This window comes from Leucoraja erinacea, unplaced genomic scaffold (genome assembly GCF_028641065.1).
Source record: "Leucoraja erinacea ecotype New England unplaced genomic scaffold, Leri_hhj_1 Leri_212S, whole genome shotgun sequence".
Classification (NCBI taxonomy): domain Eukaryota; kingdom Metazoa; phylum Chordata; class Chondrichthyes; order Rajiformes; family Rajidae; genus Leucoraja; species Leucoraja erinaceus.
This window is the reverse complement of record NW_026576113.1, coordinates 133,602-155,354: the sequence shown is the minus strand read 5'-3', so window position 1 is coordinate 155,354 and position 21,753 is coordinate 133,602. Positions and strand designations below refer to the sequence as shown.

The 21,753-nt window shown below is 44.1% G+C and overlaps 1 protein-coding gene across 9 annotated transcripts in view; it reads left to right on the top strand.

Moving 5' to 3' along the window:
* Positions 1-21,753, top strand: part of LOC129716336 (signaling lymphocytic activation molecule-like) — a 41,514-nt gene that overhangs the window by 15,392 nt on the left and 4,369 nt on the right. For 2 of the 9 annotated variants that reach the window (XM_055666209.1, XM_055666208.1), the window contains exons 3-6: positions 10,569-10,898; positions 11,528-11,818; positions 16,560-16,679; positions 20,432-20,505. In XM_055666209.1, the coding sequence (XP_055522184.1) occupies positions 10,569-10,898; positions 11,528-11,818; positions 16,560-16,679; positions 20,432-20,505 (815 nt within the window). The other 7 variants (XM_055666212.1, XM_055666211.1, XM_055666215.1 and 4 more) reach the window with 6 other exon arrangements.

Sequence of the window (21,753 nt, the reverse complement as noted above, 5' to 3'; positions counted from 1 at the left end):
CCCCCCCCCCCATCCCCCATCCCCCACCCCCACGACTAGAGGAAGATGGTCCACCAGATTGACACAGATTTGCAGCCGAGCATGGCCAATGAGAAAAGGGAATGGAAAGCTGGACTTTATCTATTTATTTATTTATTTATTGTCAATGCTAGTGTCGAGTTGTGGAGCTGTTGTGGAGCCGCGGAGCCTGTGGAGCTTGTGGAGCTGTTGTGGAGCCGCGGAGCCTGTGGAGCCGTGGAGCTGTTGTGGAGCCGCGGAGCCTGTGGAGCTGTGGAGCTGTTGTGGAGCTGCTGCGGACTTACCTCCGTGGAGCTGGCCGGCTTCGGGGCGTGGAGAACGGTGGTGGCGCGTTGCTGCGGCCCGGCTCCGGTGGATGGTGACACCAGGAGCTCGCGGATCCCCGGTGGGAGGCTGCTTTGCGGGGCACCTACAACGCCGGGCCCTACAACGCCCGGCGCGGCCTTAATTTGCCGCGGACTAGCGCCCGCCGGGGGCTTTGACCTCGACTTCGGGAGGGAAATGGAATGCAGGGGAGAGACAAGAACTTTGCCTTCCATCACAGTGAGGAGGAGAGCCACTGTGATGGATGTTTATGTGAATAGTGTTTGTTGTGTTGTGAGGACAGTTGCATTCCAACTAGGACCCGGACTTGGTTCACCGATGACAAGCCCTGGTTTACTGCAGAATTCAAGACAGCTCTGACAGTCTAAAGAGGAAGCCTACAGGAGTGGGGATGCAGACCTCTACAGGCAGGCAAAGTACAAGCTGACAAGTGAAATCAGAGCTGCCAAGGAAGGGTACTCTGAGAAGTTGAGGAGCAAGTTCTCAGCTAGTGACTCTGCTCCAGTTTGGAAGGGCTTGCAAGAAATCATCAGCTACAAGAGGAAAGACCCCCACTCTTGGGACAATTGGTGTGTGTTTTTGGTTCTTTTATTGTATGGCTACAGAAACTACATTTCGTTTGAACCTCATGTGAGGTTCAAATGACAAATAAAGGTATTGTATTGTATTGAGTTATTGGCTTAAAACACTTTTATTCTGAAATGGAGGGCAAGGAAAATTACTGAAGGGTTGTTTAGAGACTAGAGTGCATTGTGACAACATATGTAAGAAAGGACTATGACAGTGTCAAAAATATTATACACCTTGCAAGGCTCTCATTGAATTTCTTTTCTCTGTTGTCAGCCGGGCAACCTTGGCAGCTTTTTAAGTTGCCAAATGACAGTTTAGGTGGTCATTTAAGACGACTTGCATGACGCATGCGATAATGTGCTTGAACGAAGTGCGTAGGTACCAGTCGGAATTATGCTCAATCAAGCACTCGCATATTATTTCTGCTTCAATTAAAGCCACAAACTAAACATATTCACCAATCAAGACATGATGTATACCACAATGACATGCAGCAAAATTATAATACAGTATCTCAACTCTTTTCACACGTTGCAATGAATGCAATTTCTATTATTTCTTTCCACTTCCAAACAAAAATGTGGTTGGATTATTCAGCGTATGATCAACCTCGGTGAGACCAAACGCAGGCTTGGCGATCGCTTCGCACAACACCTCCACTCAGTTCGCAATAACCAACCTGATCTCCCAGTGGCTCAACACTTCAACTACCCTTCAAATTACGAATCCGACCTTTCTGGCCTGGGCCTTCTCCATGGCCAGAGTGAGTCCCACCGCATATTGGAGGAGCAGCACCTCATATTTGCTTGGGTAGTTTACACCCCAGCGGTATGAACATTGGCTTCTCTAATTTCAGGTAGTCCTTGCTTTCTCCCTCCTTCCCCTCCCATTCCCAGCTCTCCCACAGCCTACTGTCTTCCTTTATTTTTCATGTCACCTCCCCTTGCCACACTTGTCGTTTTAATGAAGTTCAAGACTATTGGGCTGTGCATTGTCATAAAGTTGCTGCCTAAAAGTGCCAGAGACCCGGAATTGATCCTGAATATGGGTCCTATCTGTATAGAGTTTGCTCATTTTCGTTGTCTCTGTACTGTACACTGACAATGGCAATTAAAGTTGAATCTGAATCCGATTCCCTTTGATCACATGGGTTTTCTCCGTGTGCTTTTGTTTCCTTCCACATTGCAAAGGTGTGCAGGAACCTATTTTAGACCCAACCCAAAACGTAATATTTTCCTTTTGTCTAGAGATTCTGTCTGACCTATTGAGTTACTCCAGTTACTTTATTAATCCCAGGAGGGAAATTGTGTGTCTGTGTGGGTATATATCACACACACACACACACACACACACACACACACACACACACACACACACACACACACACACACACACACACACACACACACACACACACACACACACACACACACACACACACACACACACACACACACACACACACACACACACACACACACCCTAACTCCCTCTTAAATATAGGCAATTTCACAGATTCACCACTCTCTGTGTAAAAAATATGTTCTCATCTCGGTCCTAAAAGACTTCCCTCGTATCCTTAAACTGTGACCCCTTGTTCTGGACTTCCCCAACATCGGGAATAATCTTCCTGCATCTAGCCTGTCCAACCCCTTAAGAATTTTGTAAGTTTCTATAAGATCCCCCCTCAATCTTCTGAATTCCAGCGTGTACAAGCCAAGTATATCCAGTCTTTCTTCATATGAAAGTCCTGACATCCCAGGAATCAGTCTGGTGAACCTTCTCTGTACTCCCTCTATGGCAAGAATGTATTTCATCAGATTAGGAGACCAAAACTGTACACAATACTCCAGGTGTGGTCTCACCAAGACCCTGTACAACTGCAGTAGAACCTCCCTGCTCTTATACTCAAATCCTTTTGCTATGAATGCTAACATAGCATTCGCTTTGTTCACTGCCTGCTGCACCTGCATGCCTACCTTCAATGACTGGTGTACTATGACACCCAGGTCTCGTTGCATCTCCCCTTTTCCTAATCGGCCACCATTCAGATAATAGTCTACTTTCCTGTATATAAATATACACCGTTTTGTTTTCTCGTTTATAACATTGTTTACAGAGTACTATGTTTGCATATTCTGTTGTGCTGTTTCAAGTAAGGATTTCATTGTTCTAACTGGGATGTGAGAGAATAAACACTCTTGACTTGATTTACTCCGCTAATGTGTGGGAAAGAACTAGTGTACGGGTGATCAGTGGTAGGCATGGATTCGGTGGGCTGAAGGGCCTGTTTCCACGTGGTATATTTAAATTAAACAAAAAACATTAAAACCAAAGAGAGTCTAAAGAAGGGTCTCTACACGAAACATAACCCAATTCCTTCTACCAGAGTTGCTGGCTGCTCCATGGAGTTCCCCCGCACAATTAAAGCATGGAATAGTCTTCACCCTACTATAGTTACCCAACCAGACGCAACTAAATTTAAGGTACCTCTTTTTTCCCCAAGAACCCTTTTTTACTAAAGTTCAAGTCAAGAGTTTTATTGTCATTAGTCCCAGATAGGACAGATAAATTCTTACTTGCTGCAGCACAATAGAATATGTAAACATAATACAGAACAGGAGATAAAAGTTCAGTTTGTTTATTTACCATAGACCATATATACAGTGGCTTGCAAAAGTTTTCATACCCCTTGAACATTTCCAAATTTTGTCACGTTACAACTACAAACGTAAATGTATTTTATTGGGATTTTATGTGATAGACCAACACAAAGTGGCGTATAATTGTGAAGTGGAAGGAAAATGCTACATGGTTTTCACATTAAAAAAAAAAAAAAATCTGAAAAGTGTGGCGAGCAAAAGTATTCAGCCCCCTTTACTCTGATACGCCTAAATAAAATCTAGTGCAACCAATTGCCTTCAGAAGTCACCTAATTAGTAAATATAGTCCAATTGTGTGCAATCTAATCTCAGTATAAATACAGCTGTTCTGTGAAGGCCTCAGAGGTTTGTTAGAGAACATTAGTGAACAAACAGCATCACGAAGCCCGAGGAACACACCAGACAGGTCAGGGATACAGTTGTGGAGAGGTTTAAAGCAGGGTTAGGTTATAAAAAAATGTCCCAAGCTTTGAACATCTCACGGAGCACTGTTCAATCCATCATCCGATAATGGAAAAAGTATGGCACAACTGCAAACCTACTAAGACAAGCTGGTCAGAGTTGATGGGAAGATGGATGGAGCCAAAATAAGCTCCTGGTCTATCACATAAAATCCCAATAAAATACATTTACGTTTGTGGTTGTGACATGACAAAATGTGGAAAAGTTGAAGGGCTATTAAAACTTTTGCAAGCCACTGTATATACATAATAAATACCACCTCGTTTAAATTCCATGTGGAAAATTTATGAAGGCCCAGGAAACCAGAAGCAAGAGTTACTTCAGGGAGCCACTCCTGATCCAGGGTCAGGGAGTGATTCTACGTTGGTTTTCAGCGGCTGCGGCGATGCAGCGACTGGACAGCAATGGCGGCGAAATCTCCCACCAGGCAAAGCGAGGAAGAAAGTGCCCAGCGCAGACCAGTTGCCGTGGCAGCGCGCATGCGCAGGACGTGCCGATGATGTGCGGGCCGTGGGTTACACAGAAAAGCTGGAGAAACTCAGCGGGTGCAGCAGCGTCTATGGAGCGAAGGAAATAGGCAACGTTTCGGGCCGAAACCCTTCTTCAGACTGATCAGGGGTGGGGGTGGGTGGGGACAAGAAAGGGAAAAGGAGGAGTAGCCGGATCACAGATGGGGGACAGTTAGAGAGGAGGTTGTGAAACTGTCTCCGGAGAGAAGAGGAGAACTTCTTCAAGGTAGGCATATCTTGAAGAGATAACGCAGTAGAGTGTACACAGTGTTTAAGAGGGAACTGCAGGCCGTGGTTGTGCGCATCAAAGATCTTAGAGCGAAGCAAGATAGGTCACTCTCACGCAAACGTGAGGTACGCTCATGGGCGGTTTCATGGGTGATTACAGGACACATTTTAGCAAGCTGACTCCGCCATCTTGTTCCGCCATCTTGCTCAGCTTTCTTGCTCCCGCCTTCTTGCTTCCGGCCAAAGATTGGATCCGCAGCGGGGAGAGAGAGTGCGGGGTCCGGGGCAGCGGGGAGAGAGAGTGCGGGGCCCGGGGCAGCGGGGAGAGAGAGTGCGGGGCAGCGGGGAGAAGGAGTGCGGGGCAGCGGGGAGAGAGAGAGTGCCCCAAGACAATGTTTCTTATTTACAATGTTTCTTATTTAATGTCCCTTGTCTAGTCTGAAATAAAGTTCATTATTGGTTTAGAATAAATATAATTGTGTGTGTTATATATATTTATATAATTTTCATGTATGTGTGCTTATAAACATTTTATTCCTTAACAAGAATCAACAGAATTATGAACTAACAGAATTATGAATCTAACCCTATATCACGCACAAAAAGTCCCCCCCTGTCAATCACCCTGCGAGCCGGGTCCGTTCCGGTTACTACAAAATCAACTCAAACACTGCTTGTGAGCCATTTAAAAAGAAATGATTTAAAAAACATTAAAAAAGACAATTACCAGAATCAAATTTTATTCTTGACAAGAAGTTTGAACTGACAGATTTATGAATCTGACCCACACAAACTGTTGCCCCGCAACATTGATTACAGTGCGAGTCGGGTTGGGTCAGGTAGGCTCAGGTTGCTAAAATAGGCGTGGAAAATGCCCATGATCCCCTCCATAGCGTACTACACGTCAGTCCATTGCATTTAGCAGGAGTAGTCTATCTTGCTCCGCTATAAGATCTTTGGTGCGCATGTGCGGGGGGGAGGAACTGCTTGCCGAAGTTGGCGGGAGGAAGTGCCGACAGGTGAGACCTGGCCTGGATATCGAATCCCTGGGCTCCAGCTTGTCCAGTTTACACGCCCCTTCCTAGGAGCATGAGAGCAAAGGCTCTAAGATCTTTGCATGAGAGTGAGTTGCAAAAGCACCGATGCCTCAAACACCTTTCTGGAGATGATCATGTCGGTTTTGGGAACAGTCTTCGGCATCGGGATTATTTGTCTGTTGAGCGACACAGGAGGTGAGTTCACATCCTGAACTGTTTGGTGTCTGTAGAATTTGGGGTTGGGGTTAAGGTTGGGGTTGGAGGTTAAGGTTGGGGTTATCGCGGATCTTTACTGCTTCAAGATATTTAAAGGTTCAGATATTTTACTTTGAGCTGCCGATCGCTTGCTTGGTTGAGCCACTCTCTCTCTCTCTCTCTTTCTCCTTTTTTCACCAAACGGTTTGGAAATGAGAAAAGTTCTGCCATCTTCGGAATCAGTCTGTTGAACCTTCTCTGTACGCCCTCTATGGCAAGAATGTCATATTCAGATTAAGAGACCAAAACTGTACGCAATACTACAGGTGTGGTCTCACCAAGACCCTGTACAACTGCAGTAGAACCTCCCTGCTCTTATATTCTTCACTGCCTGCTGCACCTGCATGCCTATTTTCAATGACTGGTGTACCATGACATCCAGGTCCTCGTTGCATGTCCCCTTTTCCTAATCGGCCACCATTCAGATAACAGTCTACTTTCCTTTATATAAATATACATTGTTTTGTTTTCTCGTTTATAACATTGTTTACAGTGTACTATGTTTGCATATTCTGTTGTGCTGCTTCAAGTAAGGATTGCATTGTTCTAACTGGGATTTGAGAGAATAACACACTCTTGACTCACTCCGCTAATGTGTGGGAAAGAACTAGTGTACGGGTGATCAGTGGTAGGCGTGGACTGAAGGGCCTGTTTCCACGCTGTATATTTAAATTAAACTAAAGACACTAAAACCAGAGGGAGTCTAAGGAAGGGTCCCTACCCTTCCCTGGCCGATTAGGAAAAGGGGCGATGCAACGAGACCTGCTCAGTGAAATTCTATGTTCTTATATTGCACATGGTTCAATGGTTTCCTTATTGTCACATGTACTAGATACAGTGAAATACATTTTTTGCATACGGCTCAGCAAAAGTATCCCAGTATTTAAGCCCAATTTCCTGGTTAGTACCATCTAGTCTGAAGAAGGTTCTCGACCCTAAACGTCACCCATTCCTTCTCAGCTGACAGGCAGCATCTCTGGAGAGAAGGTTGTTGGCTGCAACGTTCCCCCTCCCCCCCCATTGACAAACTGTATACTGCAAGGGCCAGGAAGCGAGCGGGTAAGATCATCTCTGACCCCTCTCACCCTGGCCACAAACACTTTGAATCACTTCCCTCTGGATGGCAACTCCGGTCCGCAAAGCCGCCACAGCCAACCATAAAAAGTTTTTTCCTATGAGCAGTCTGAAGAGGGGTTGTGACCACAGGAAAATTATGTTCATGTGGAAGGCTAGCCATAAACTTGAGTAATTGAGTAAGAAGGAAATTAATGAACCACTTTTTAATATCCTTTTTTGATATCAGCCAGATATAAAAACAGCTTTTTTCCATGAGCAGTATCTACTCAATAACCAAAGCCTGTATCCTCCTTTTGCTCTGGTATTTGATTTCATTCACATATTTAACTATAATGTTTTATTTGTAATGTTTTAAGGTTTTATGTTTTTTTCTTAATGGTTTACTGTATGTCGTGTTGTTACTTGGAAGCGGAGCACCAAGGCAAATTCCTTTTATGAGTAGGTACTTGGCCAATAAACCTATTCATTCATTTGGTCATTCATTCATTCCACTTTTACGCCAAAATATTGTCCAGTTGACGAGCTTGCCATTGATCCTACATGATCTCTTCTTCCAGACCAACCTACGATGTGGTACGTTGTCAAAGGCTCTGCTAATCTCCACATAGACACTACCCTCTTCACTGTTCACCTCTTAAAAATTTAGAACAAGTTCCGGAGACATAATTTCCGATGCCTAAAGAATGTTTTATATTTTCCCCAAAAGATGATTCATTTGAACCTATATTTTGACACAGTTGTACCCTTTATATGGAGTACATGAGCAGAAATTTCCCAATGTAAGAACACATTGTCGAGAGAAGAAGGGTGATGGAGGAGCATTGACAGGGCCTCTTTTCAGAGATGCAACCATTGGCTTTCATCCAGACCACTGGTGGTGGTGTGGAGAAATTAGACACTCGTGAAAACGTCTATTGGTGGAAGAGGGGATTGGAAATGCAGTTGTTGCGGAGAGAAAGAGACTGGACATGGGTGATGTAAAGATATGTTCACATTGAAAACACGGATATATAGTGGCTTGCAAAAGTATTCATACCCCTTGAACTTTTCCACATTTTGTCACGTTACAACCACAAACGTAAATGTATTTTATTGGGATTTTATGTGATAGAGCAACACAAAGTGGCGCATAATTGTGACGTGGAAGGAAAATGATACATGGTTTTCAAATCTTTTTTCAAATAAAAAAACTGAAAAGTGTGGCGTGCAAAAGTATTCAGCCCCCCTGAGTCAATACTTTGTAGAACCACATTTCGCTGCAATTACAGCTGCAAGTCTTTTGGGGTATATCTCTACCAGCTTTGCACATCTAAAGACTGAAATATTTGCCCATTCTTCTTTGCAAAATAGCTCAAGCTCAGTCAGATTGGATGGAGAGCGGCTGTGAACAGCAATTTTCAAGTCTTGCCAGAGATTCTCAATTGGATTTAGGTCTGGACTTTGACTGGGCCATTCTAAACCATTCCATTGTAGCTCTGGCTGTATGTTTAGGGTCGTTGTCCTGCTGGAAGGTGAACCTCCGCCCCAGTATCAAGTCTTTTGCAGACTCTTTAACAGGTTTTCTTCCAAGATTGCCCTGTATTTGGCTCCATCCATCTTCCCATCAACTCTGACCAACTTCCAGGTCCCTGCTGAAGAAAAGCATCCCCACAGCATGATGCTGCCACCACCATGTTTCACAGTGGGGATGGTGTGTTCAGGGTGATGTGTAGCGTTAGTTTTCCGCCACAAATAGCATTTTGCATTTAGGCCAAAAACTTCAATTTTGGTCTCATCTGACCAGAGCACCTTCCTCCACATGTTTGCCGTGTCCCCCACATGGCTTGTGGCAAACTGCAAACGGGACTTCTTATGGCTTTTTTTCAACAATGGCTTTCTTCTTGCCACAATTCCATAAAGGCCCGATTTGTGGAGTGCACGACTAATAGTTGTCCTGTGGACCGATTCTCCCACCTGAGCTGTCGATCTCTGCAGCTCCTCCAGCGTTACCATGGGCCTCGTGGCTGCTTCTCTGATCAATGCTCTCCTTGCCTGGCCTGTCAGTTTAGGTTGACGGCCATGTCTTGGTAGGTTTGCAGTTGTGCCATACTCTTTCCATTTTCGGATGATGGATTCAACAGTGCTCCGTCAGATGTTCAAAGCTTGGGATATTTTTTTATAACCTAACCCTGCTTTAAACTTCTTCACAACTTTATCCCTGACCTGTCTGGTGTGTTCCTTGGGCTTCATGGTGCTGTTTGTTCACTAATGTTCTCTAACAAACCTCTGAGGCCTTCACAGAACAGCTGTATTTATACTGAGATTAGATTGCACACAAGTGGACTCAATTTACTAATTAGGTGACTTCTGAAGGCAATTGGTTGCACTGGATTTTATTTAGGGGTAACAGAGTAAATGGGGCTGAATACTTTTGCTCGCCACACTTTTCAGTTTTTTATTTGTAAAAAAATTTGAAAACCATGTAGCATTTTCCTTCCACTTCACAATTATGCGCCACTTTGTGTTGGTCTATCACATAAAATCCCAATAAAATACATTTACGTATGTGGTTGTAACGTGACAATCGTGGAAAAGTTCAAGGGGTATGAATACTTTTGCAAGTCACTGTACAATAATTAAAGCAGCAGCTTTGCTGTATTAGGGATCTTTGACATTTAAGAAAACTGACACAAAATACTGGAGTAACTCATCGGGTCAGGCAGCGTCCCTGGGGATCATGGATAGATGATGTTTCAGGTAGGCACCCTTCTTAACATTGATTCTGAAAACTGAATTTGCGTTATATGACTTGACTTTATTCATATCTTAAGTCAATGTAAATATTATCTTTGTGACTACAAAATTATCAATACAGGTTATCACATTATTCTATATCCTGAAGATGGCTACAATCCTAAAGATAGTAGATGAATGCAAGATACATATAAAATTCTTAAAGGATTGGACAGGCTAGATGCACGAAAAATGTTCCAGATGTTGGGGGAGTCCAGAACCAGGGGTCACAGTTTTAGAATAATGGATAGGCCATTTAGGACTGTGATGAGGAAAAACCTTTTCACCCACAGAGTTGTGAGTCTGAGGAATTCTCTGCCACAGAAGGCAGTGGATTCCAATTCAATGGCTGAATTCAAGAGAGATATAGAATCAAGGAATGTGAAGAAAAAGCAGGAACAGGGTACTGATTCTGGATGATCAGCCATGATATTCAATGGCGATGCTGGCTCGAAGGGCTGAATGGCCTCCTGCACCTACTTTCTATGTTTCTAAGATTATTCATTCAGAGCCTCATCTGTATGGGTGGTGGAATACTCATGTGCCTGCTGCCCTTGTCCATTGGGGTTGGGACAACTCACTGCTGGGCTGGGAAACTATGAACACCAACACCCCAGAGCTGATGGCACTAATATCTTGTCCTTGTGTTTCAGGTCTGGGACAGACTGCTGGGAAACCAGGCACTCGTCGCTTGGTGAATGGGACACTGGGACAGCCAGTCACGTTACCAGGATGTATCTCAGGAGAAAACGATTCAATCATCACTTGGGATTACCGCAGTTCACCAACAACAGGAAAGATTCAATTATGTACAAAATCTCAAAACAGTCCAATACAATATAATAAACAGGGAATCAGGTTAAACCTGAAGGACTGTAGTCTGGAAATACAGAACCTAACAGAACATGATCAAGGTCTATATGAAATGAACTTAAGGACGAATCTGACTGTCCATGAACAAGTGACAGAACTGAAGATTTATGGTAATCTATTTCAATTTTATAAACAGTACATTTTCCAATCTAACAACCTTTAAGAACATAAAGATGTACGGGGAGATGCTTACGACATGAGCCCAAGTGTGTGGGTTATACGGGCAGGGTGAATACTGAAACATTACATGGGTTGGAGTCCTTGCTTATTTAGGAAACCATCCTCAGTATTTGCTGTTTGAATATAAATGGTGGAGCATTAGGATGGGTTCTTGAAGGGAGGTCTCTCCAAGCCATCTGACTTTTGTGTAAGATGATGGGGGCCACAGACATTAAACTATCTCTGCTAATAATGAGTTTACTTGTGATCTAGTTTTGGTGGCAAAGTGTAACCTGGACGATTCATTTTTGTAAACTCACGGGATGGAGTTTGCACTAAAACTACAGGTACTTGTCTGTATATAGTTTGTAAATTGTCCGTGGTGTGTGTGGGATAGGGCTCGTGTGCGGGGATCGCTGGTCGGTGAGGACTCAGTAGGCCGAAGGGCTTGTTTCTACACTGTATCTCTAAACTAAGCTAAATAATCTTCTACGCTTAATGTTCTTGTGGGAAACTCATGGCTAGCAGCTTCTGATTGTTATTATTCCATGGCTTGTATTTGTGCTTTTCTTTCAAACAGAACGAGTGTCATTACCTATAATAACTATCAGTGAAGCCTTCACCGAAGGGGTGTGTAACGTTAGCTTGGTGTGTTCACTGGAGCACGGCACCGAGCCAGTCTACACTTGGTGGTCAGGAGATGGCAAGGTCACGGCAGATGGGTCGCACATACTGACTGATGAAGGGAGAAGGCTGGCACTCTCCATACCTCTACCCAACAACAACAGTGTGTACAACTGCACCGTGAGGAACCCTGTTAGTGAGGAGACGCGGAGCATGGATCTAACACAGCTCTGTACTGCCCATGAAGGTTTGTGGCTTTATCTTTTCACACTAAGCACACTATTCAGTAACAGTCAAGGCTTTTAATTTCCTTTCTTTCCAAGTCAAACTCCCGATAGATCAGGTCAGGTCATAAATAGATCAATGGTTTACAGGAATGTGAAGTTTTGAGTGTAAACCTACAATGTTTCCTTTGCTATTTCATTCCAACTGATCCTATCTGTGTATTAGTCAGTGTTTGGCTGTAAGGGACGGGAATCATTCAAGTTCAACAACACTGATGTCACTAGAATTACTATTTATATTTGAGGAAATCTCTCTCTACCACCGTTCTCTCTTGATTGTACCATTGATGAATGTTTAATTTGAACTGATTCTCACAACCTGGTGCAACCAGGGTGGTTTGGTGGCACAGCAGAAGAGTTGTTGCCTTAATAATAATAATAATAATACATTTTATTTATGGGCGCCTTTCAAGAGTCTCAAGGACACCTTACAAAAATTTAACAGGTAGAGGAAAAACATGTAAGCGGAATGAAATAAATAGTAGAGACATGACTAGTACACAAAGTAAAGACAGAATTCAATTCAAAACACAATATGAGGCAATTCAAACACAGATGAAAAGGGAGGGGGACGTGGGGCTAAGGATAGGCAGAGGTGAAGAGATGGGTCTTGAGGCGGGACTGGAAGATGGTGAGGGACACGGAATTGTGGATCAGTTGGGGGAGGGAGTTCCAGAGCCTGGGAGCTGCCCTGGAGAAGGCTCTATCCCCAAAACTGCGGAGGTTGGATTTGTGGATGGGGAGGAGACCGGCTGATGTGGATCTGAGGGACCGTGAGGGTTGGTAGGGGGAGAGGAGGTCAGTGAGATATGGGGGGTCCAGATGGTGGAGGGCTTTGAAAGGTGAGGACCAGGATTTTGTAGGTGATCCGGTGGGAGATGGGAAGCCAGTGAAGTTGTTTGAGGACTGGAGTGATGTGATGCCAGGATTTGGTGTGGGTGATGAGTCGGGCGGCTGCGTTCTGGACCAGTTGGATTCGGTTGATGTAGGTGGAGCTGATGCCAAGGAGAAGTGAGTTGCAGTAGGCCAGTCGGGAGGAGATGAAGGCATGGATGAGTCTATCAGCAGCGGGAGGTGTGAGAGAGGTGCTAGTGCTCAGTGGCTCAGGTTCGGTCCTGACTACGAGTATTGTCTGTACGGAGTTTGTACGTTTGCTCCGTGACTGTGTATCTTTTCCGCGGGTACTCTAGTTTCCTCTCATACTGTAAAGATGAACAGGGTTGTAGGTTAATTTGGCTTCAGTAAAAATTGTAAATTGTCCCTGGAGTGTAGGATAGCGCTGGTGTACGGAGATTATTGGTCGGCTCAGACTCAGTGCACCGAAGGGCTTGTTTCCGTGCTGTATCTCTAAACTAAACTACACCAATGTATATGAAGCTCAAAAAGTGTTGGGAAGAGCACTGAATATTTGATGCCACTGTGCAAAATGTCGGCAGCATTCATTATAATTATTTCATTGGCAGATGTTTCCAGGGCTAGAGGATAGATACTGGGCAGAAGGCACAAGTGATGGGAGAGAACAAATGATTATCATTTGGAACTAATAGCTTTTTAATTTAATTTAGTTTAGAGATACAGCACGGAAAAGGCCCTTCGGCCCACTGTGTCCGTATCGACCAGCGATCCCTGGTCTTGCTTCTGAGAAGGGTGAATTGTTGGTGACACTGGATTGGCTATATCACAATCAGACTCAGAGATCTGGTAATGAGAATCTGTCACACTAGCTTGCAGGACAGTTTCCCTTATCAAGAACTGCTTTTTACCGTATGCTTTCAAATTAGTGACTTTATCATTTCCCGGGTTCAGAGCTGGGGTTGAAATAGTATCTCTGTAATTCGCCAACTGACTTTTCCACCTTCAAATGCAGAATGTTTATTCCGCTTGCCTCTAACTTGAACAAAAAAACTCTTGTGAAATTATCTAAGAGGACACAGAGGGCAGCACAGTGGCGCAGCGGTAGAGTTGCTGCCTTACAGCGCCAGAGAGCCGGATTCAATCCTGACTACAGTGCTGTCTGTATGGAGTTTGCACGTTCTCACTGTGACCGCATGAGTTTTCTTTGGGTGATCTGGTTTCCTCCCACATTCCCAAGTTTATAGGTTAAATGGCTTTAAGTTAATTGTAAATTGTCCCTAGTGTGTAGGATAGTGCTAGTGTATGCGGTGATTGCTGCTTGGCACAGGTTTGGTGGGCCGAAGGGCCTGTTTCCATGCTGTATGTCTAAAGTCCAATGTAAAGTCTAAATTAAATTTTCTTTTGGATTTATTCAGCCGGAGGGTGAATTAGTAAAAATAATCACAAATAAAAACAGTGAAGGGACAGATTTGCCGAATCTTTGATATGGAATTATTCAATACACTGTTTAAACCAGTTATAATTTGACAGACAAAATGTAGAAGCAAAGAGCTGCAGATTCTGGTTTACAAAGAAAGATACAAAGTGCTGGAACGACATGATGGTTGGCACGGTGGCCTAGCAGCAGAGTTGCTGCCTCACAGCCCCAGAGGCTCAGGTGCGATCCTGACTACGGGTGCTTATCTGTACACAGTTTGTATGTTCTCCCTGTAACCTGAGTGCATTTTCTCCAGGATCTCCGGTTTCCTCCCACATTCCAAATATGCATTGATTTGTAGGTTAATTGGCTTGGTACAATTTTAAAATATGTGGGGGGATAGCGTTAGTGTGCGGGGGGTCGCTGGTCAGTACGGACTCATTGGGTCGAAGGGCCTGTTTCCCCGCTGTATGTCTAAACTAAACTAAACCCAGTGGGTGTGGCAGCATCCCTGTAGAACATAGATAGGTGACTTTTAGTGTGGGGACCCTTCAGGCTGCAATCTTGATCTTGCAGGTCTCCTTAAGAACAGTTTCTGTCATCAAATTTCATAATCATAATAATCATACTTTATCAGCCAAGTATGTTTTGCAACTTGATTTGCCATAGTCATATAAATAAAAAGCAACAAAACACACAAAATACATCTTAACATAAACATCCAACAGCAATGTTACAAAATTTTTAGATTTTAAAAATCAAGCCTGCAATTTATCCCATCAGATAAAGCACAAAAATAAGTTTAATTTGACACCTAATTCACTTTCATATCTTCAGTATTAAAAAAGTTATGGCAATTTTCATTCTCGGAAATTAGCATCTTGTTCCCTATTGATTTTCCATTGACTTAACACAAAAGCTGTGCTCGAGGGCAGTCAAATGGCCATAAATTTCTTAAAAATTAAGAGTTGAAAGAAGTTTTCAGTTATTATAGATTGAAGCATTCTGAAACAAATATGAAACAATCTTACTTGGATGACCTGAAATTAAAGCATATATTTAGTTAGTTACCCAATTGTAGCTAATTCCAAACTTCAATTACTAGATCTAAACATCTATCCATTTCTTAAGAAAAGATTAACATTTTTAAATAGCCTAATGGTCCAAACAACATTCACAAAGAATTCACAATAAAACATGATTTTTAAATCTAATTTACATTAATTTATAGGCCAAGTGAAAGGAATTTAGTGTTCAATTGCTGTAAATTAATGGCCATTTAAATCCGCTTTCGAGTGCGATCCTGTGGAATTCGCTGGTTTGGAACGTTCCCATTGCGGTAGATTTGTACCCCCATATGCCCAGAAAAATACTGCGGGATTTAATGGGGCTATTCGCAACATAAAATTTTGTATAAAGGGATCTTAAGAATCCCTTCTTAATGTAAAAATAAACAAACTACCTTACGTTGTCGCCTGTATGAGATCCGTCCCGTTGTCGGCGGTCGCGGGTTTAGAGGATAATTTTTAACCTACTATAACAATTAAATTAACCACTTATGTTTAAAAATAGCTCCAGCAATGAATCTCCCAGCAATTTTTTTGTCAGCAACTAAGTAGGCTAAATAACCTCGATTTGAATAGCCTAGGGAAAATTACGTTTTAAACCCACCCCCCTCTCAACGGCGCCAAAATCACGCACACGGGCTGGGACAGATCTGTAGCCCCGCTCAAGGTAGGTTTTGCAACATACCTACATCCACCACAGTGACTCATCCACATTCCTCACTGTGATGGAAGACGAAAAATAAATTAATTCTATTCCCTTCTTTGTTCTATTGTGGTCGGGGGGGCCTTAAGACTTCCGTTGTCGGGGCGATCTTGGCTCCCGTAACCATTGGTCGGGGTGATCGAGCTCCCACATCGGGGGGATCTCAGCTTCCCCGCGCCAGGCGATCGGACCCTGGGTCGGGGCTGGTCAACCCTCTTATGACTTTGGAGCTTCCCGACATCAGTCTCTACCCGAGACTGCAAGCTCCTCGATGCTCCTCCACACAAGGGATCACAGGCTCCGATGGTAAGTCCACGTCCCCACGTTGGGGCTCAAAGTCAAAGTCACTCGAGCAAGGCCTCCAGCTCCATGATGTTGGGCCGCAGAGCGAACGGAGATACGATCCGGAAAACAATCGCATCTCCGGCAACGTAAGAGACTGAAAAAAAGTTCCCCCCGACCCCCTCCCTCATCCGCACATAAAACAAACCAGAGAACATTAACACATACTTTGAAAACACACTAAAAATAACAAATGGAAGATGAAAAGACGGCACACCAGTGCATTCAGCTGCATTTCTCATTTTTGAGCAAAGTACATTTTATATTTTTCTGCATTAACGCACTAATGCAATCACAGTTGAATGTTGATCCTTTTTCAGCTGTCCAGCAACAGCAAGCACTCCATATTGGCTTGATTACTGCGGCAATTGTGGTGGGAGCTATCATCTTAGCTAGCGTTGGCTGCATGTATTGGAAGAAAAAACCAAACCACGATGAAGGCAGGTACTCGACTATACTTCTTCTTAAACCATGCAGTCTAATCCCAGGTTATGGCCCTTCACAACAAGGCGGCTCATGTTAGTCACCGTATTTTGGCTTTAGCTCCTTGCCCGCTGGTAAACACAAACGGAGAGACCGACCAACCTTCTCTGCAGAACAAATCTTCAAAGAAAGCCTTTGAAGGGAGGCGCCTACACGTTCCATTGTGTGTGCTGTGTTTTTCATGTTATTCTGTGACCTCAAAATGGTGCTTTGCAAAGTTTGTGCTTCTTCTTCCAGTTCCTTAGGCGATCTTCAGTGGGATGCACTAAGAACCCCAGGTATGTGCATACCTATGGTGTCCAACGTACACCATTCCTGGCATGTTGACTCACTTTAGAATGGTTTGCAGTCTTTGAGATCTCCTTCAGAATTCAGCTTCACCAGTCTATCTTCAGCTGCATTTCACGAGGCTTTCACAGTACCTGTCCGTCTTTCTTCTGATTGACTTCAACTTTACCTTCCTGTATAGGTTCAAACGCAGGTGGGGACCCTGTCAGGTGCTGACATTCAGCCCCTTCTTCACCGTGCAACTCACCCCCTTTATTCTCCAGGTACCAACCCTGAACACTGAACAAGCTCTCTACCCCCTACCTTACTTGAGTTACCCATCGATCTCCCGACCCAGCACCCTCTCTCCCACTGAGTGATCCCAACTGCCCTGCTCCACACATATCAACAGCAGCCTAATGCCCCTGTCCCACTTAGGAAACCTGAACGGAAACCTCTGGAGACTTTGCGTCCCACCCAAGGTTTCCGTGCGGTTCCTGGAGGTTGCAGGTGGTTGCAAGTAGTGGAAGCAAGTAGGGAGACTGACAAAAACCTCCGGGAACCACACAGAAACCTTGGGTGGGGCGCAAAGTCTCCAGAGGTCTCCGTTCAGGTTTCCTAAGTGGGACAAGGGCATTAGTGTGTAGGAAGGAACTGCAGATGCTGGTTTATACCAAAGATAGTCACAAAGTGCTGGAGCAACTCAGCGGGAAAATCTACATCCCATGTGTTGGATAGGACATGATGAAAGATTGTTCAATTACGTACCATCCAATGCAAGCCCAGGTAAGCTGTTGCTGATAGACACAAAATGCTGGGGTAACTCAGCGGGTCAGGCAGCATCTCTGGTGAAAACAGATGGGTGACGTTTTGGGTCAGGACGCTAATTCGAAATGTCATCTATCCTTTTTCTCCAGAGATGCTCTCTTGTGTAGGAAGGAACTGCAGCTGCCGGTTTAAACCAAAGAGAGGCATAACATGCTGGAGTAACTCAGCGGGACAGGCAGCATCTCTGGAGAGAAGGAATGGGGTGAGGTCTTTCTTCAGACTGGGTTCCTTTTGTCCAGAGATGCTGCCTGTCCCACTGAGTTTCTCCAGCATTTTCTGCCCATTGTCTCATGGTAGCATGGGTGAAATTGTATAAAGACTCAACGCGTAGTCTGTGAAACCATTCTTTTCGACGCTCAGAGTAACTCTTTCATGTTTTATCTCCTGCTCTTTCTGCAATAGTTGACACTAACAGAATGTAACTTTTACAACTGATCAAATCTGCTTTCCTCTCTGTTGTTCTTGCTGTCTGAGCTGAAAGGTGTGACGCTTGATCTAGTTTATCTGCTACAACGCTGCTGTAACTCTCCCTCTACATCCAGCACAGATATTCACTGGTGTGTAGGAAGGAACTGCAGATGCTAGGTGACAACGGAGATGGACACAAAATGCTTGAGTAACTCAGCGGGCGAGGCAGCATCTCTGGAGAAAAGGAATAGGTGATGTTTTTGGTCGAGGTCCCTCTTCAGAGTGAACATAGAAACATAGAAAATAGGTGCAGGAGTAGGCCATTCGGCCCTTCGAGCCTGCACCGCCATTCAATATGATCATCCAACTCAGTATCCTGTACCTGCCTTCTCTCCATACCCCCTGATCCCTTTAGCCACAAAGGCCACATCTAACTCCCTCATAAATATAGCCAATGAACTGGCCTCAACTACCTTCTGTGGCAGAGAATTTCACAGATTCATCATCCTCTGTGTAAAAAATGATTTTCTCATCTCGGCCCTAAATGACTTCCCTCATATCCTGAAACTGTGACCCCTTGTTCTGGACTTCCCCAACATCGGGAATAATCTTCCTGCATCTAGCCTGTCCAACCCCTTAAGAATTTTGTACATTTCTATAAGATCCTCCCCTCAATTCTCTAAATTCTAGCGTGTACAAGCCCAAGAAGGGTCTTGACCTGAAACATCACCTATTCCTTCTTACCGGAGATCCTCCCTGACCCGCTGAGTTACTCCAACATTTTGTGTCTTATCACAGATAATTCCCGACTTTGGGCAGTTTTGTACCCGTCACCAGCCGCGCTTTCTTCGAACTGTGGAATCTGAGGACTTAGATTGCGACTGAGGATGATGAACAAATCCTTTGGAGCGAAGATTCTGGAGTTTCAAACCAAATAGCGTAAATGTCAATTCACTAGATTGGGTTGGCATGTTGCCCCGAGATGATTCTGGTGCAAAGAGTAATCCCACTTTTGTTTTCCCTTGACTAACAGAACTCCGCCATGCTTAGCTTATTTCTGATGATGTGAGGTGCAGAGGCCTGGGAACCATTACCTCCAGTTTCAAGGACAGCTTCTTCTCATCAACCATCAGCTTCTTGAACCCTTTCAACCCTTTCATCCCTCCCTTCACCACCTCCAGTTTAAATTCCATTTGGAATATTTTGGAGGACCAAGAAACCAAGAACAGGAACCACCTTACATGACCCGACCTCAGCACCCGACACCAGGAATTTGCACTACTATGGACCCTCGACATACTTTATTTTTTTACTAAAGTTAGACACAAAAAGCTGGAGTAATTAAGTGGTCAGAGAGCATCTATAGAGAAAAGGAATAGATGACATTTTGAATCGAGACCCTTCTTCAGACATGTGTTTCAGACAGGCTTTTACTAGTTTACTTAAAGTAAATAATATTTTTTTATATACCGGTATTTATTTGTGTTGTTACATCTAATGTGTTTGTCAAGCTGCAGCTTAAGAATTTTGTTGCTCTAATTTGTATGACAAATAAACACTCTTGAGAGAAAATGATTCTCTGTCTGTCCAATATCCAATGTGCAACTTTGATTGTAATGACATAAACTGGATACCTCTCCCCTGGTGGTCTGTGGATAGACCGAGATGACAATACCAATAGGTGGGGCAATGATTGCCTGAGGATATGGTGAACCTTGGCAGGGATGCCCATTGTGGCTGTCTCGTCAGTCAGACTTTTCACACGTTTTAGGCGTAGAATTAGGCCATTCGGGCCATCGAGACTACTCCGCCATTCAATCGTGGCTGATCTGTGCCTCCTAATCCCATTTTTCTGCCTTCTCACCATAACCCTTGAAACCCATTCTAATCAAAAAATGATCTATCTCTGCCTTAAAAATATCCACTGACTTGGCCTCCATAGCTCCCTGTGGCAATGAGTTCCACAGATTCACCACCCTCTGACTAAAGAAGTTCCCCCTCACCTCCTTTAATTCTGAGGCTATGACCTCAGGTCCAAGACTCACCCACCAGTGGAAACATCCTTTCTGCATCCACTCTATGCCATTTTGAACACAGAAGGCATGCCTGGTGGATGAATTGAGCACAAGGGGAAGAGTGTATGGAGAAAATATTTAGTAAAAAGGAAAAGGAGCATGGTTCCAATAGCAATTGTTTTTATTTAAAGCTCCTAACACAGAAAGGAGAAGTGAACCACCGCTGTATGCTGTGATCGGGAGAGCAAACCAGGCCAGGGAGCAGGTTGGTACAAGCTGCAAAGACCGCTTCGCCGAACAAAGCTTGCTGGTTCTCCCGTCTGCTAACCATTTCACCTCCCCTACCCTACCCATCCTCACACTGACCTTTCTGTCCTGGACCTCCTCTATTGCCAGATTGAGGCCAAACACAAACTAGAGTAACAGCACCTCATATTCCACTTGGGTAGCTTACAACCCAACGCATGAACATTGAAGGTACACAAAAATGCTGAAGAAACTCAGCGGGTGCAGCAGCATCTATGGAGCGAAGGAAATAGGCAAAGTTTCGGGCTGAAACCAGTCTGAAGAAGGGTTGCCTATTTCATTCGCTCCATAGATGCTGCTGCTGCACCCTCTGAGTTACTCCAGCATTTTTGTGTACCTTCGATTTTCCAGCATCTGCAGTTCCTTCTTAAATTAAACGCATGGATATTGAAATATCTTAATTTTAAATAACATCCTGGTTTCTCCCTCCTTTCTCTTTCTTCCTCCCACCCCAGCTCGCATCAATTTCTCCCATTATCCGGCTTTTTCTTCCCCCCCACCCCAATCCTGGTTTCTCTCCTTTTGATCTCTAGCCTTTGTCCACCTAGTGTTTATTGGCCATCCCCAAGTCTTGAGATGTTGGTGGCGAGATTCCTTTAACTGCTAGAATCTTTCGGAAGGTGGCCCCTTTGTGCTGGGCCCCTTTGTGCTGTTGAGGAAGTAAGTGCAGGATTTAGATCCAGTAAAGGTGGAAGAGGAGGGGACAGGTTTCCAGTTCAGCGTGATGAGCATCTTGGGAGGGAGCCTATATGAATTCAGCACTCCCCTTTGACTGCCATCCTAGACCTGCCAGTCCATCGATGGCACTGGACAGAGAGATGCTTGGTGCAGCTGACAACAACAAACATGCATGTAGAAATAAGGTGTTGACAAGTTCCATGTAGAGCCATGGTAGAAAACACAAGATGCAGTCAAATTGTAATCTGAGCTTGGGATCCACACATTGAAGCTGTGTATATAAAGTTGAAGGCACCAGGCATCGTCACTGAAATGTAATTCTAAATTGCAAAGCTGGCAACTCTGTTGTTTTATTTATCTTTTCTTACACTGAGAACTGATGTGTACATTTTACAAAGTACGTCTTCCTGATGTCTCTGCATGATTCTATTGGCCGCATTAATATTGGATTACTGTTGCCTTTCTGAGTTTAAACCACCCCTGTGTTTTGTTCGTACAAAAGTCTGAAAGAAATGGTGGCATTGATTTA